Source organism: Oncorhynchus clarkii, chromosome 1 (assembly GCF_045791955.1).
Source record: "Oncorhynchus clarkii lewisi isolate Uvic-CL-2024 chromosome 1, UVic_Ocla_1.0, whole genome shotgun sequence".
Classification (NCBI taxonomy): domain Eukaryota; kingdom Metazoa; phylum Chordata; class Actinopteri; order Salmoniformes; family Salmonidae; genus Oncorhynchus; species Oncorhynchus clarkii.
In genome coordinates, this window is record NC_092147.1 from 65,175,637 (window position 1) to 65,193,292 (window position 17,656).

General features: G+C 43.3%; 1 protein-coding gene across 1 annotated transcript; it reads left to right on the forward strand.

Annotated features, from left to right (window-relative positions):
• The first annotated feature begins 8,903 nt into the window (after positions 1-8,903).
• Positions 8,904-17,596, forward strand: LOC139410986 (Yip1 domain family, member 3). Its single transcript, XM_071156746.1, has 9 exons — positions 8,904-9,161; positions 9,527-9,727; positions 9,931-10,037; positions 10,151-10,196; positions 10,323-10,415; positions 10,704-10,835; positions 10,943-11,056; positions 11,639-11,762; positions 16,594-17,596. The coding sequence occupies exons 1-9, from the start codon at positions 9,090-9,092 to the stop codon at positions 16,731-16,733; spliced, it is 1,029 nt and encodes a 342-aa protein (XP_071012847.1). The 5' UTR covers positions 8,904-9,089; the 3' UTR covers positions 16,734-17,596.
• The last annotated feature ends 60 nt before the right edge of the window (positions 17,597-17,656 follow it).

A 17,656-nucleotide genomic window follows, 5' to 3' on the forward strand; every position in this document is an offset into this window, starting at 1 on the left:
CATGGAGAGCATCTGAGCAGCTTGGGTGCGGAGCTGAGGCATTGTGTCAGGGATGAACCGTGGAAACTGTGCGGCGCCCACAGCATCATACTTTGACTTCAGCGTGTCGTTGCACTGGAGTTCAATCAGCTCCATTTGGATGTTGGTTGGTGCATTTTCGACATCAACTGCGAAGGGATTACTAAGCAGTTCAAACTTGCATTTCTGGGCATCGAAGTCGGCAAATCGCCGGCTAAACTCAGCGGCGAGAACACTGAGTTTTTCAGCAAACTGTGCGCATGGGAACACGGTGGTAGAGATCTGCGCTTTTATGGATTGGCAGCAGGGAAAATGGCAAGGGTTTCCTTGCAGCATCTGATTCTCCCACAGGCACAGTTTAGTTTTGAAGGCCCTCACTGCAGCAGCGTACATGTCTGTGATGATGCGCCCCCGCCCCTGAAGCTGCAGGTTCAGCGCATCGAGATGGCTCGAGATGTCACAGAGAAAGGCCAGCTCACACAGGAACTTTTGCTCCCGGAGCTCTGCTGTATCCTTCCCTTTGGTTTCCAGGAATTGACATATTTCCTCACGCAGCTCGAAACATCTGTTCAGTACTTTTCCTCTGCTTAGCCATCTCACCTGTCTCAGCCTCCAGTATTTATGCTGCAGTAGTTTATGTGTCGGGGGGCTAGGGTCAGTTTGTTATATCTGGAGTACTTCTCCTGTCCTATTCGGTGTCCTGTGTGAATCTAAGTGTGCGTTCTCTAATTCTCTCCTTCTCTCTTTCTCTCTCTCGGAGGACCTGAGCCCTAGGACCATGCCCCAGGACTACCTGACATGATGACTCCTTGCTGTCCCCAGTCCACCTGGCTGTGCTGCTGCTCCAGTTTCAACTGTTCTGCCTTATTATTATTTGACCATGCTGGTCATTTATGAACATTTGAACATCTTGGCCATGTTCTGTTATAATCTCCACCCGGCACAGCCAGAAGAGGACTGGCCATCCCACATATGCTCTCTCTAATTCTCTCTTTCTTTCTCTCTCTCGGAGGACCTGAGCCATAGGACCATGCCCCAGGAATACCTGACATGATGACTCCTTGCTGTCCCCAGTCCACCTGACTGTGCTGCTGCTCCAGTTTCAACTATTCTGCCTTATTATTATTCGACCATGCTGGTCATTTATGAACATTTGAACATCTTGACCATGTTTTGTTATAATCTCCACCCGGCACAGCCAGAAGAGGACTGGCCACCCCACATAGCCTGGTTCCTCTCTAGGTTTCTTCCTAGGTTTTGGCCTTTCTAGGGAGTTTTTCCTAGCCACCGTGCTTCTACACCTGCATTGCTTGCTGTTTGGGGTTTTAGGCTGGGTTTCTGTACAGCACTTTGAGATATCAGCTGATGTACGAAGGGCTATATAAATAAATTTGATTTGATTTGATTTGACCTCTGTGTGATACGGCACGTCTGCGTATTCCGAACCACACTCCTCCAGAAAAGATTTAAACTGGCGGTGATTTAGACCTTTGGCTCTTATAAAGTTAACTACCTGTGTTACTGTGGTCATAACATGTTCCATCTTTAGGGCTTTGGCACACAGTGCTTCCTGATGTATGATGCAGTGGTAAACAGTTAGCTCACCTGCACAGTTCTCTTCCCGCATCTTCTCCCGAACCATGCCCACCAGTCCACTCTTTTTACCGCACATCGCTGGCGCACCATCTGTCGTTAATCCAACGAGTTTATCCCACAGCAGCTTTATTTCAGTTACACATTTGGAAACCTCCTCAAAGATTTCCTTTCCTGTGGTTGTGCCATGCATTGATTTGAATCCTAATAGCTCCTCCGTAACACACAGATTTGAGTCCACTCCACGGATGAAGACTGACAGCTGAGCAGTATCAGATGCGTCGCAGCTCTCATCCACAGCGAGGGAGAACGCAACAAAATCTTTTCCCTTTTCCATCAGCTGGTCATACAGTTTGGTGGCAAGATCACATGTGCGATCAGCTACTGTGTTCCTGCTCAGGCTCACGTTTGAAAATGCTTGTTTTTTCTCTGGGCATACGAGGTCGCAAACTTTCATCATACACTTTTTCATGAACTCTCCCTCATTAAAGGGCCGGGCTGATTTTGCGATCTCTGCTGCCACTATATAACTAGCCTTTACAGCAGCCTCGCTTTGTGATGTGGCTTTTTTAAACATATTCTGTTGTGAAACCAAACTTCTTTTCATCTCCTCTACTTTCTGGCTCCTTTGAGTCATGTCCAGGTCCTTGTATTTGTCATGGTGTTTCGTTTCATAGTGTCGTCTAATGTTGTACTCCTTACTTACAGCCACGTTGACTCCACAAACAAGACAAACAGGTTTGTCTTTTACATATGTAAACAGATATTCTGCCTCCCACTTGTCCAGAAAGCTCCTGTTTTCTGCCTTTCTTTTCGCCATTTTTGGGAAGGGTTAGCTCGCTGACAGTTGAAGCGTCTATGTTGCTATGACTACTGTCACAGAGGAGAGAGCGTTTCTGGGTCCTGTCCTGATTGGCGCGCTAAAACAGCAGAGCATTATGGGATTCGTAGTATTAGTGGTGAATGCGCTGTATAATACCGGCGGGCCAGCTCTAGTAGTAATTTGGTATTGTCTCGCGGGCCAAATATAATTACCCCGCGGGCCAAATTTGGCCCACGGGCCAGAGTTTGACACCCATGCTCTAGAATATATGTCTGGTTCGACTAAGCTAACAAATAGTCATAGACAAAGGAGATGATTGTGGACTACAGGAAAAAGAGGACCGAGCACGCCACCATTCTCATCGACAGGGCTGCAGTGGAGCAGGTTGAGAGCTTCAAGTTCCTTTGTCCACATCACCCGAAACTAACATGGTCCAAGCACACCAAGACAGCCGTGAAGAGGGCACAACAAAACCTATCCCCCTCAGGAGACTGAAAAAAATTTGGCATGGTTCCTCAGATCCTCAAAAGGTTCTACCGCTGCACCATCGAGAGCATCCTGATTGGTTGCATCACTGCCTGGTATGGCAAATGCTCTACCCTACAGAGGGTAGTGTGAACGGCCCAGTACATCACTGGTGCCAAGCTTCCTGCCATCCAGGATCTCTATACCAGGCGGTGTCAGAGGAAGGTCCAAAAAATGTTCAAAGACTCCAGCCACCCTAGTCATAGACTGTTCTCTCTTCTACCGCACGGCAAGCAGTACCAGAGCGCCAAGTCTAGGTCCAAGAGGATTCGAAACAGCTTCTACCCCCAAGCCATAACACTCCTGAACACCTAATCAAATGGCTACCCAGACTATTTGCAATGACCCCCCCTCTTTTACACCGCTGCTACACTCTGTTGTTATCATCTATGCGTAATCACTTTAATAACTCCACATGTACACTACCGTTCAAAAGTTTGGGGTCACTTAGAAATTTCCTTGTTTTTGAAAGCAAAGCAATTTTTTTGCCCATTAAAATAACATCAAATTGATCAGAAATACAGTGTAGACATTGTTAATGTTGTAAATGACTATTGTAGCTGGAAACTGCTGATTTTTAATGGAATATCTACATAGGCATACAAGAGGCCCATTATCAGCAACCATCACTCCTGTGTTCCATTGGCTCGTTGTGTTAGCTAATCCAAGTTTATCATTTTAAAAGGCTAATTGATCATCAGAAAACCCTTTTGCAATTAAGATCTCGCTTTTCTGTTAAAAAATAAGGACATTTTTAAGGGACCCCAAACTTTTGAACGGTAGTGTACATATTAGCTCAACTAACCGGTGCCCCCCTGTATATAGTCGCGCTATTGTTATTTTACTGCTGCTCTTTAATTACTTGTTACTTTTATTTCTTATTCTTATCCGTATTTTTTTAAACTGCATTGTTGGTTAGGGTCTTGTAAGTAAGCATTTCACTATTTGGCTCATGTGACTAATCAAATTTGATTTGATTTGATACCAAGGATCATTTAGCCAGTGGCATAAAGTACTTAAGTAAAAATACTTTAAAGGACTACTTAAGTAGTTTTTGGGGGTATCTGTACTTTAATATTTATATTTTTGAATACTTTCCCTTCACTACATTCCTAAATAAAATAATGTACTTTTTACTCCATACATTTTTCTTGACACTCAAAAGTACTCGTTACATTTTGAATACTTAGGAGGACAGGAAAATGATCAAATTCACACACTTATCAAGAGAATGTCTGATCAATAAACGCAAATGCTTAGTTTGTAAAGATGTCTGAGTGTTGGAGTGTGCATCTGGCTATCGTAAATAAATAAAAACCAAGAAAATGGTGCCGTCTGATTTGATTAATATAAGGAATTTGAATGATTTATAATTTTACTTTTGATACTTAAGTATATTTGAGCAATTATATGTACTTTTGATACTTAAGTATATTTAAAACCAAATACTTTTAGACTTTTACTCAAGTAGTATTTTACTTGGCGACTTTCACTTTTACTTGAGCCATTTTCTATTAAGGTTTTTTAACATTTACTCAAATATGACAATTCTTCCACCACCGTAGCTATTTAATTTAGAATTTTAGGACCCCAAATGCATTGAATAACAGATTAACTAAGACCGCACTCAATGAGCTGTTTGCCATAAGCAAACAGGAAAACGCTCATCAAGAGGTGGTGCTCCTAGTGGCCAGGGACTTTAATGCAGGGAAACTCAAATCCGTTTGACCTAATTTCTACCAGCATGTTAAATGTGAAACCAGAGGGTAAAAAACTCGACACCACCTTTACCCCACACACAGAGATGCGTACAAATCTCTCCCTCGCCCTCCATTTGGAAAATCTGACCATAATTCTATCCCCCTGATTCCTGCTTACAAGCAAAAACTAAAGCAGGAAGCACCAGTAACTCAGTCAATAAGAAAGTGGTCAGATGAAGCAGATGCTAAGCTACAGGACTGTTTTTCTAGCACAGACTGGAATATGTTCAGTGATTCTTCCGATACCATTGAGGAGTACACCACATCAGTCACTGGCTTCATCAATAAATGCATCGATGACGTCGTCACCACAGTGACCGAACGTACATACCCCAACCACAAGCCATGGATTACAGGCAACATCTGCACTGAGCTAAAGGGTAGACCTGCCACTTTCAAGGAGTTGGACTCTAACCCGGAAGCTTATAAGAAATCCTGCTATGTCCTCCGCCGAACCATCAAACAGGCAAAGTGTCAATACAGGACTAAGATTGAATCGTACTACACCGGCTCCGACTCTTGTCGGATGTGGCAGGGCTTGCAAACTATTACAGACTACAAAGGGAAGCATAGCCGCGAGCTGCCCAATGACCCGAGCCTACCAGATGAGCTAAATTACTTCTATGCTGGCTTCGAGGCAAGTAACACTGAAACTCCATGAGAGCATCAGCTCTTCCGGATGACTGTGTGATCACGCTCTCCGTAGCCGATGTGAGTAAGACCTTTAAACAGGTCAACATTCACAAGGCCACAGGGCCAGACGGATTACCAGGACATGTACTCTGAGCATGCGCTGACCAACTGGCATGTGTCTTCACTGACATTTTCAACCTGACTGAGTCTGTAATAACAACATGTTTCAAGCAGACCACCATAGTCCCTGTGCCCAAGAACACTAACGTAACCTGCCTAAATGACTACCGACCCGTAGCACTCATGACTGTAGCCATAAAGTGCTTTGAAAGGCTGGTCATGGCTCACATCAACACTATTATCCCAGAAACCCTAGACCCACTCCAAATTGCAAACCTCCCCAACAGATCCACCGATCATGCAATCTCAATCGCACTCCACATTGCCCTCTCCCACCTGGAGAAAAGGAACACCTATGTGAGAATGCTGTTCATTGACTACAGCTCAGCGTTCAATACCATAGCGTCCACAAAGCTCATCACTAAGCTAAGGATCCTGGGACTAAACACCTCTCTCTGCAACTGGATACTGGACTTCCTGACGGGCCGCCCACAGGTGGTAAGTGTAGACAACAACATCTGACACGCTGATCCTCAACACTGTGGCCCCTCAGGTATGTGTACTTAGTCCCCTCCTATACTCCCTGTTCACCCACGACTGCGTGGCCAAGCATGACGCCAACACCATCAGTAAGTTTGCTGACAACGATGAGACAGCCTATAGGGATGAGGTCAGAGAACTGGCAGTGTGGTGCCAGAACAACAACCTCTCCCTCAATGTGAGCAAGACAAAGCAGCTGATCGTGGACTACAGGAAAAGGCAGGCCGAACAGGCCCCCATTAACATCGCTGAGGCAGTAGTGGAGCGAGTCGAGAGTTTCAAGTTCCTTGTTGTCCATATCACCAATTAACTATCATGGTCCAAACACACCAAGACAGTCGTGAAGAGGGCACAACAAACCTTTCCCCCTCAGGAGACTGAAAAGATTTGGCATGGGTCCCCAGATCCTCAAAAAGTTCTACAGCTGCAACATCGTGAGTCTCCTGGCCGTTTGTATCACCGCCTGGTATGGCAACTGCTCTGCTTCTGACAGTAAGACGCTACAGAGGGTAGTGCGTATGGCCCAGTACATCACTGGGGACCAGCTTCCTGCCATTCAGGACCTATATAATAGGCAGAGGAATGCCCATAAAACTGTCAGAGACTCCATTCACTCAAGTCATAGACTGTTTGATCTACTACTGCATGGCAAGCAGTACCGGAGCAACAAGTCTTGGACCAAAAGGCTCCTTAAAAGTTTCTACCCCCAAGCCATAAGACTGCTGAACATTTAATCAAATGGCCACTGGACTATTTACATTGACACCCCCCCATCCATTTGTTTTGTACACTGCTGCTACGCACTGTTTATTATCTATGCATAGTCACTTCAACCCTACCTACATGTACACATTACCTCAACTAACTTGTACCCCCTGCATATAGCCTCATTATTGTTATTTTATTGTGTTACTTTTTATTATTTTTTACTTTAGTTTGGTAAATATTTTCTTAACTCTTCTTGAACTGCACTGTTGGTTAAGGGCTTGTAAGTAAGCATTTCACGGTAAGGTCTACACTTGTTGTATTCGGCGCATGTGACAAATGTTTGATTTGATTAGGGATGGTGCCAGGTTTCCTCCAGGCATTCAGGCCAAAGAGTTCAATCTTGGTTTCATCAGACCAGAGAATCTTGTTTCTCAAAGTCTGAGAGTCCTTTAGGTAAACTCCAAGCAGGCTGTCATTTACATTATTTTAATTGAACCTTTATTTAACTAGGCAAGTCAGTTAAGAACAAATTCTTATTTACAATGACGGCTTAGGAACAGTGGGTTAACTACCTTGTTCAGGGGCAGAATGACAGATTTTTACCTTGTCAGCTCAGGGATTCAATCTAGCAACCTTTCGGTTACTAGCCCAACGCTCTAACCACTAGGCTACCTGCCGTCATGTGCCTTTTACAGAGGAGTGGCCTCCATCTGGCCACTCTACCAAAAAGGCCTGATTGGTGGAGTGCTGCAGTGATTGTTGTCCTTCTGGAACGTTCTCCCATCTCCACAGACAAACTCTGGAGCTCTGTCAGAGTGAACATCGGGTTCTTGGTCACCTCCCTGACCAAGGCCCTTCTCCCCCGATTGCTCAGTTTGGCCCGGGCGGCCAGGTCTAGGAAGAGTCTTTGAGGTTCCAAACTTTTTCCATTTAAGAATGATGGAGGTCACTATGTTCTTGGGGACCTTCAATGCTGCAGAAGTTTTTTGGTACCCTTCCCCAGATCTGTGCCTCGACACAACCCTGTCTCAGAGCTCTATGGACAATTCCTTCAACCTCATGGCTTGTTCTTTGACCTGCACTGTCAACTGTGTGGACCTTGTATAGACAGGTGCGTGCCTTTCCAAATCATGTCCAATCAATTGAATTTACCACAGGTGGACTCCAATCAAGTTGTAGAAACATCTCAAGGATGAGCAATGGAAACAAGATGCACCTGAGCTAAATTTCAAGTCTCATAGCAAAGGGTCTTATTTACATAAGTGTTAAGGTATTGCTTTTTTTTTTATATAAAAATGTGCTACGAAAACTGTTTTTCACTTTGACATTATGGGGTATTGTGTGTAGACTGTTGGGGAAAAATATAAATGTATTACAATTTAGAATAAGGCTGTAACGTAACAAAATGTGGAAAAAATCAAGGGGTCTGAATACTTTCCGAAAGCACTGTATTTACATAAGTATTCAGACCTTTTGCTATGAGACTCGAAATTGATCTCAGATGTCTACCCTTACTAAGCACTTAAACTTGGCAATGACGTACTGTCCCCATGAGTGACAGAACACTGAGCCAATCACGGCGCAATGCTCCTATTTCCTGCTGGCTCACCCCACCACCACAGAAAGCACTGTGCTAGGCTGAAACACCTGCATTTTGGAGGTGCCTTATTCAAGAAAAAAAAGAGACCATGTGTGTATGCAGCTTTATTAACTGAATGATATATATTTGTACATTGCTTGCAAACTGATATGTGACACGTATTAATGCCAAAATAACATGCAAAACAGGCCTCTCAAAATATATATATTTTTTTTTTCTCTGAAAATGTGGGTCTCAAAACAGCCCCACCTGCACTGAATGACGTGTGATTCAAAATTCAAAAGGCATTCGTGCATCTGAGCTATCTTTTTTGCAGGTACATGGCAACAGTTGAATAAAATGAGAGAAAAAAAAGAAACAGCAGCGTGCGGGTTTCTTATTTTTTACCCACTGACATATGAAAACTCTGAACACAAAGCAACTCTAAGCATACACCATATGCACCTGTGAACTAAGATCTGAAAGGATTTGGTCATTTTGATTTGGAGCAAAGATATTTTTGCTAATTGTTTGGAGCAACATGCGATGTTTTCAATTTCAAAGTCGCGCGAGGTGTTATGTTTGCACGTAGTACGCACGACGTGTTACGCGTTGAGTCTGAGTGACGCAGCCCCACCTGATTAGGCAGTGTAATGCATTTTTGGGAACAAATATTTATATTTTAAGCGCCCCTGATGCTGTAGTTGACAATTCATTTGGTTGTATGTGAGATTGAAAGTGCAGTTTTCTTTTTAAAAGGGATCAAGAACACGTTCACCTGCTCTAAAAGATGGCTTCGTCTGATGGAAACAAAAACACGAACACGGAACCATGGGGTGGTTTTGAGGACAACATTATCCAGGTAACGTTAGCTAGCGAGTTAGCTAGGTAGCAATAGCCAGGAAAATACTTGTGATGTTTTTACTATTATTTTCCTAGCTACATCGCGATAATGTTACATCTTCTTTAGTGTTGCCAAACTAAATTTTTCTGTGCAATACATATAGTACAGAGATAGCTAACGTTAAAGTTTGTCCAAAAACAATGTTATGCTAGCTTGCTCGCTAATCATAAACTAAGAAACATGTATTTATTTTCTTAGCTAGCTAAATGAATTATTAACTTCACAGGTTGTGACAGTCTGATGAAAACATGAACAATTTGAGCGTGAAACAATTTCACGTACAAGGATGTACAGTAGTTATGTAATAAACTATCTATTACTAGGGCACTGGGTCAGCAGTGATTGACATGGAAAACATGGATGACACATCAGGCTCCAGCTTTGAGGACATGGGGGAGATGCACCAGCGCATGAAGGAGGAGGAGGAGGTGGCAGAGGAGGCTGAAGAGGAGACTGGAGAGGATGGCGAGTTTCTGGGAATAAAGGGTATCAAGGGCCAGCTGGGGAGACAGGTGGCAGATGAGGTGAGCTGAGAAAGCTTTGTGATGCTGATGGGGAACAACTTGTCACACACAACATTACCTTTGTTATAAAAAGGGCTTTGCCGTTACCCAATATTGTAATTTCTATCTCAATAGCCTTGTCTGGTGAATTTTGATGTCATAACTTTGACTTTCATCACACCTTTGTCAGCTGATTTATAATGAACGTTCCCTCATCCTCTTAGGTGTGGCAAGCAGGAAAGCGGCAGGCTTCCAAGGCTTTCAACCTATATGCCAACATAGACATTCTCCGGCCGTACTTTGATGTGGAGCCTATGCAAGTTAGGAACAGGTGAGTCAGTACAAATGTGTTTTGTAATCACGACTTGTAGTCAGTCCTAACATGTATAGTTTAGCATTCACATTTTATGACACTCTTCCTAACATGTCTCTTTTCTACCCTAGGTTGATTGAATCAATGATACCCATCCGTATGATCAATTTTCCACAGGTGAGTGGGATTTTCTTTTCCCATACTATTTTCACAGGCTGGGGAAAGATTTCAATCTAGAAGTTTTCAGAGCTTACCTGGCCAATTAACATAAATGTTTTTACTGCTCTTCTTTTTCAACTGCAGAAAATTGCTGGGGAGCTGTATGGGCCCATGATGCTGGTGTTCACGCTGGTGGCCATCCTCCTGCACGGAATGAAGACATCAGGAACAGTTATTGTAAGAGAGCCCAACTTATACTGTCTTCATAAATGCATGTTAATATACAGTATACAGATGGATATGGCATATTAGGTGTAATGAACACTTTTCTACATACAACTGTAGATGAAGGTAGCATCAACTCAACCATTTTGACATCACGAAAGCATAAAGCATCTGTTCAGAGTCTCAGACATTAGGTACTGCTTATTTAGCACTCATGTGGTCTGTTCATCCTGCATTGTTATTATTAGTTGTCTATCTGACCTTGATTAGGCCTAATAAATGTTTTTCTTCCCTGGACAGAGAGAGGGTACTCTGATGGGAACAGCCATAGGGACATGCTTTGGTTACTGGCTGGGAGTTTCCTCCTTCATCTATTTCCTGGCGTACCTATGCAATGCCCAGATCACCATGCTCCAGATGCTGTCTCTGCTGGTGAGTCAACAGTGACCATAACTCTCCTCACAGCATCCCTGTGTAATCCGTTTGCTATAAAAGCAGTGTGAAATCTCACCGTCTGTTCTACTATGTGCCCCCAACAGGGTTATGGTCTTTTCGGGCACTGCGTGGTTCTCTTCGTCACCTACAACGTCCACTTCCACTCCCTGTTCTACATCCTGTGGCTGGTCGTAGGAGGGCTCTCCACACTGCGGATGGTAAATAGGCAGATTAATTACTTTAATTCCAAAGAGCCCTTTGACACTCTCTGTCTGCGTTTTGAGTGGTAAGGCTTAAGCAACCGACTAGACGAACGTCGAGGAGTGAAGTCGGACACTAATGTGGTTTTCCAACAGAAAGGCTCAGATTAACATGGCAGTGTTGCCGTTGTTTCTAAAATTTTTAGTTTATAATGTTGAAATAAGTATGTCAAACTGAAATCACGTGTGTAGATTGTTAAATCAAATAGTGAGAGCCTAAAATATCACATTCATTTGTATATATCCACTGTATAGGCCTATATGAATCGCGGCAAAGTTGGTTCCTGTCTCAGTCATTTCTTTGCCTGGGTCAAACAAAAACACCCGAATGACTGGTTGATAATAGAGCCTCCCACAATGCAGGCGAAGGCTGCAGGATGAAGTTGGTGAAGAGCAACTGTAGGTGCAAGTCAGACAAGTTTTATCCCCATAATGCAACACACTTTGAAAGGCCTAGACAAAATATATCCGCTCGAATGCGCCCACTATGTCAGTGATAGTCAGTCTCTCCCCCTGGCTCACCTTCTCCCTCTCTCTCAGGTGGCTGCTGTTATCTCTCGGACTGTGGGCCAGACCCCACGCCTCATCCTCTGTGGAACACTGGCTGCTCTGCATATGCTCTTCCTGCTCTACCTGCACTTCGCTTATCACAAGATTGTTGAAGGTAAGATTCCCCGGAAGGCAAACCAGGACTCGTCTTCACAAAGCATCTCAGAGTAGGAATGCTGATCTACACTGAGCAAAAATATGAAACGCAACATGGAACAATTTCAAAGATTTGACTGAATTACAGTTCATATAAGGACATCAGTCAATTTAAATCAATTTATTAGGCCCTAATCTATGGATTTCACATGAATGGGAATACATGTATGCATCTGTTGACCACAGATAACTTAAAACCCGTCAGTATCGTGTGTGTGACCACCATTTGCTGCATGCAGCGCGACACATCTCCTTCGCATAGAGTTGATCAGGCTGTTGATTTTGGCCTGTGTAATGTTGTCCCATTCCACTTTAATGGCTGTGTGAAGTTACTGGATATTGGCTGGTACTGGAACACGCTGTCGTACACTTCGATCCAGAGCTTCCCAAACATGCTCAATGGGTGACATGTCTGGTGATTATGCAGGCCATGGAAGAACGGGGACATTTTCAGCTTCCAGGAATTGTGTACAGATCCTTGTGACATGGTGCCGTACATTATCTTTTTTTTAATTTTTTGAATTTTACCCCTTTTTCGTGGTATCCAATTGTAGCTACTATCTTGTCTCATCGCTACAACTCCCGTACGGGCTCGGGAGAGACGAAGGTTGAAAGTCATGCGTCCTCTGATACACAACCCAACCAAGCCGCACTGCTTCTTAACACAGCGCGCATCCAACCCGGAAGGAAACACCGTGCACCTGGCCACCTTGGTTAGCGCACACTGCGCCCGGCCCGCCACAGGAGTCGCTGGTGCGCGATGAGACAAGGACACCCCTACCGACCAAGCCCTCTCTAACCCGGACGACGCTAGGCCAATTGTGCGTCGCCCCACAGACCTCCCGGTCGCGGCCGGTTACGACAGAGCCTGGGCGCGAACCCAGGGACTCTGATGGCACAGCTGGCGCTGCAGTACAGCGCCCTTAACCACTGCGCCACCCGGGAGGCCGGGGCCATGCATTATCATGCTGAAACATGAGGTGATGACGGCGGAAGAATGGCACGACAATGAGCCTCAGGATCTCGTCACGGTATCTCTCTGCATTCAAATTTCCGTCTATAAAATACAGTTGTGTTCGTTGTCTGTAGCTTATGCCTGCCCATACCATAACCCCACCACCATTGGGCACTCTGTTCACAACATTGACATCAGCAAACCGCTCGTCCCCACACGACAGATGTCTGCCATCTGCCCGGTACAGTTGAAACTGGGATTCATTCGCGAAGAGCAGACTTCTCCGGCATGCCAGTGGACAGCAAAGGTGAGCGTTTGCCCACAGAAGTTGGTTACGACGACGAAATGCAGTCTAAGACCCTGGTGAGGACGACAAGCAAGCAGCTTCCTTGAGAAGGTTTCTTACAGTTTGTGCAGATATGCTTCAGTTGTGCAAACCCACAGTTTCAGAAGCTGGATGTGGAGGTCCTGGGCTGACGTGATTACACGTAGTCTGCGGTTGTGAGGCCGGTTGGACGTACTGCAAAATTCTCTAAAATAATGTTGGAGGTGGCTTATGGTAGAGATCTGAACATTAAATTCTCTGGCAATTCCAATTGCAAGCTCCCTCAACTTGAGACATCTGTGGCATTGTGTTTGAGTGGCTTTTTATTGTCCCTAATACAAGGTGCACCTGTGTAATGATCATGCTGTTTAATCACCTTGATATGCCACACCTGTCAGGTAGATGGATAGTCTTGGCAAAGGAGAAATGCTCACTAACAGGGGTGTAAACAAATTTGTGCACAACGTTTGAGAGAAATAAGCTTTTTGTGCCTATGGGACATTTTTGGGATATTTTATTTTAGCTCATGAAACATGGGACCAACACTTTATATGTTGCAATTATATTTTAGTTCAATGTAAGATCATTTTTGCCTTTTAAATCTTTAATGAAGGATGGGGGGACCAAGATCAGCACTCCAACTTTGAGACGCTTAATGAATACAAATATGTCCAAATATAAACACATTTGAATTGCTTCTATTCAATGATCCTCCAAGTTAGGCTTGGGCAGTGTACTAGGGTATTTTTAAATAGTTATAGTATGATTTTTCAATACTGTCAAAATAAAAAATATATAATAACCTCTGAGGTAGGGATAGGCGTTTAAAATAATTTCCCTATTCAAACAGTATCATACATTTTTGTCAGATATCCGGACATTCAAAATACACATTTTCTTCACTTCTGCGCATTGGAGAGAGGCTGGCGCTCTATTGCTGCAGCTACAGAGGGCTGTGTGTGTGTGTGTGGCAGTGAGCAGACAGAGGAAGAGCGAGAGACGCAGTAGCTGACTCGGCCACATCCAAGACTAGCTAACTTGTAGGAGCCACAATGTTATTTATCATCCCATACAGTGCATTTGGAAAGTATTCAGACCCCTTGACTTTTTCCACATTTTGTTACGTTACAGCCTTATTCTGAAATGGATTAAATAAACAATTTATCCTCAATCTACACACATTGCCTCATAATGACAAAACAAAAAGTTATTTTTCTCACGTTTTTGCTAATAAAAAAACTTATTTACATAACTATTCAGAGCCTTTTGATATGAGACTCGAAATTGAGCTCAGGGGCATCCTGTTTCCATTGATCATCCTTGAGGTGTTTCTACAACTTGATTTGAGTCCACCTGTGGAAAATTCAATTGATTGGACATGATTTGGAAAGGCACACACCTGTCTATATAAGATCCCAAAGTTGACAGTATGTCAGAGCAAAAACCAAGCCATGAGGTCGAAGGATTTGTCCGTAGAGCTCCGAGACAGGATTGTGTCGAGGCACAGATCTGGTGAAGTATACCAAAACATTTCTGCAATATTGAAGGTACCCAAGAACACAATCGCCTCCATCGAAGTTTGTAACCACCCAAGACTCTTACTAGAGCTGGCCGCCCGGCCAATCTGAGCAATCGGGGGAGAAGGGCCTTGGTCAGGGAGGTGACCAAGAACCCAATGTTCACTCTGACAGAGCTCCAGAGTTCCTCTGTGGAGATGGGAGAACCTTCCAGAAGGACAACCATCTCTGCAGCACTCCACCAATCAGGCCTTTATGATAGAGTTGCCAGACGGAAACCACTTCTCAGTAAAAGGCCCATGACATCCCACTTGGAGTTTGCCAAAAGGCACCTCAAGGACTCTCAGACCATGAAAAACAAGATTCTCTGGACTGATGAAACCAAGATTGAACTCTTTGGCCTGAATGCCAAGCATCACATCTGGAGGAATCAAGTCACAGTGAAGAATGGTGGTGGTAGCATCATGCTGTGAGGATGTTTTTCAGTGTTTTTTTTATTTTTAGTACATTTTATAAAAAATGTCTCAACCTGTTTTTGCTTTATCATTGTGGGGTTGATGTAGGTTGATGAGGGATTACAACAATTGAATCAATTTTAGGATAAGGTTGTAACGCAGCAAAATGTGTAAAAAGTGAAGGGGTCTGAATACTTTCAGAATGCACTGTATAACAGTGCCTGTCTTGACTGGAGTAGCCTAGAGAACCTAGCCAGCTATAGCTAGCTAGGCTAATTGAGGCCACATTCTGCGCTTTCTCCCCAACCCCATTAGGATAAACAACAGCCTACCTGTTGGTTGCTCATTGTAGACTACTCCTTCTCATTTTGCTAACTTTTTAATTCCATAAACTTGCATTGCATTAGTGACCTGTCACTCCACTTGCTACATATTGAGCCACTTTGATTGGCCAACCTAAACAGAAAGCTACACACCTGAAGGCTACCGGTCTTTTTATGGGCCGCACGTCATAAAAACAACATTGGAAAGTTTGTATTATTATATTAATAGTTTGAAACATCATGGTGTGTAATATATACCCTTGTATGTAACAATGTTACATGGATATTTTAATTTAATTTAGAAAAAGCCTTTTCAGTGTTAAATAGACGTAATAAAAATGGATACTCACACACAATACTCTGTATTCGAATACTATTGTCCGTTCAAATATTCAAATATCTGTGCACATTTCTACTCGGGGGCACACCCGCTTTGAAGGAACAGTGGGGGTGCATGCTACGCCACTGCTGGTAACTATCTAAGGTGCCAAATAAATGATCTCCAGCTCAGGGCTCCAGCTAGGCATTTGGTTTGCTAACTTGCTAGCTAAGTGGCTAGCTTGCAATACCAAGCTTCTTGGTTACAGCAGAGACAATCAATCAACTCCTGGATCAAGATCCCTGCTCCCTAAATTAGTTTTGTGCGTCAATGTGTTTTGTGTTGTTTTTTTTTTTGGGGGGGGGGGGGGGGAATAGTGCCCCTTGTGTGCACTGCCGGTAATAACGTATGGTACAGGGACGGTATGAAAATCTGGATACCGCCCAACCCTGGGCCAAGGTATATTCCTAAAAGTCCAATGCAGATGTTTTTATCTCAATATCAAAAAGCTATTTCTCAAGCAATCAATTTTCTAGGACTGCCTGGGAGTGGTCTGAGGGAGCTAATTGGAGGGATATGTAATTTTAACTAAATGTTATTAGCAGAGGTTTGAAACTCTTTGTAATTGGTCTATTAACTTATACCACCTGGTGATATCGCAGGCCAAAACTCAACCCTACCAAAACAGGCTGAAATTCCATGTGTTTTTTTCCAAACAGCTCTTCTACTAAAAAGTAGTTATTATAATTGTCACAATATTATTTCAACCTCAGAGTGGAAATACCATACAAAACACTGGAAAATCAGGTTTTTGACTCCACTGCCCTTTTTAAACTGGGTCTTGAATTTGATTAAATAAAAATGAGACATTTGTTTTGCATTTTTTTTGTCTGAAGGTATCCTGGACACATTGGAAGGACCCAACATGCCCCCCATCCAGAGAGTGGCCAGAGATTTGCCTGTGGTGGCCACCGCTGCTATGAATGCTGTGAATGCCACAGTGAAGACCCTTGGTGTTATCCTGCAGTCACAGTGATGTTGTGTCCAACATCAACGATGAGACCATAGGCTCATGAGAACCTGGATTCCATGGTGGTGGTGTTGTGTAGATAATACAGACTGATGTGAAGGTCAAAGACCATGGTGGTTACTGGTTATAGTTGACATTCATCATGATACATGAACATTGTCTCGGCAAACAAATCATCATCAGTTCACAACAACTATTGGTTGTTTATATTGAACCAAATCAAAAAACTAGTGAATGTCATGTTTGTTCTCTTCAAATGATTGACTCCCTTTTTCATAGGGATCTTGTATTTGTTAAAGCAGCTTGAGTGCATTAAGATTCCCAGCTGTTTGCATTTGTTCTCATGTTTAGACAAATTAATATTCAACTCGACACTCTCCTTTTTGTAGGCTTTGTTACACAGGGTAGGGTGATTCTATAAAATTCTAGACGTTCAACGGGAGGACGGTTCCCTAAGGCTGTGTGATGCCTTCTATAGTTTCTTCAAAGGAATTATTATTATTATTATCATGTATGATACGGGGTAAATTTAGAGTTTTATCTAGCTTGTTTTACACAATGCACCTCTTGTCTGATAACCTAATGGGAAAATAACCAGATATTCAGTTGATATGTCACGAGATACTGCATTAACTTATGCATATTGTTCCTTCTAATCAGCTTTTGTTTCACCCAGTCATTTGTGCTGTGCATTATTTGTACTTCCTAACATTTGGGTGGGATGCAAGGTAACCTCTCCTCCTTTTTATTTAAATGTGAAATTGTATTTATAGGGTTATTGTACAAAACGATACAATGGAAATAAACTTTACGGACCTAAGACATGGTCTTCTGAAAAAAAATCAAGAAGTCCTGCAATTAGATCCTAATCTATGAGTTTCACATGCTTGGGAATACAGATATGCATCTGTTTGTCACAGATACCTTAA

What these genes read in the sequence shown, in the direction of transcription:
- LOC139410986 (XM_071156746.1), top strand. Translation starts at nt 9,090, where the DNA reads ATGGCTTCGTCTGATGGAAACAAAAACACGAACACGGAACCATGGGGT. An exon ending in TCCAGATGCTGTCTCTGCTG is followed by an intron (nt 10,836 to 10,942) that starts GTGAGTCAACAG and finishes TGCCCCCAACAG; the next exon opens with GGTTATGGTCTTTTCGGGCA. An exon ending in TTATCACAAGATTGTTGAAG is followed by an intron (nt 11,763 to 16,593) that starts GTAAGATTCCCC and finishes TTTTGTCTGAAG; the next exon opens with GTATCCTGGACACATTGGAA.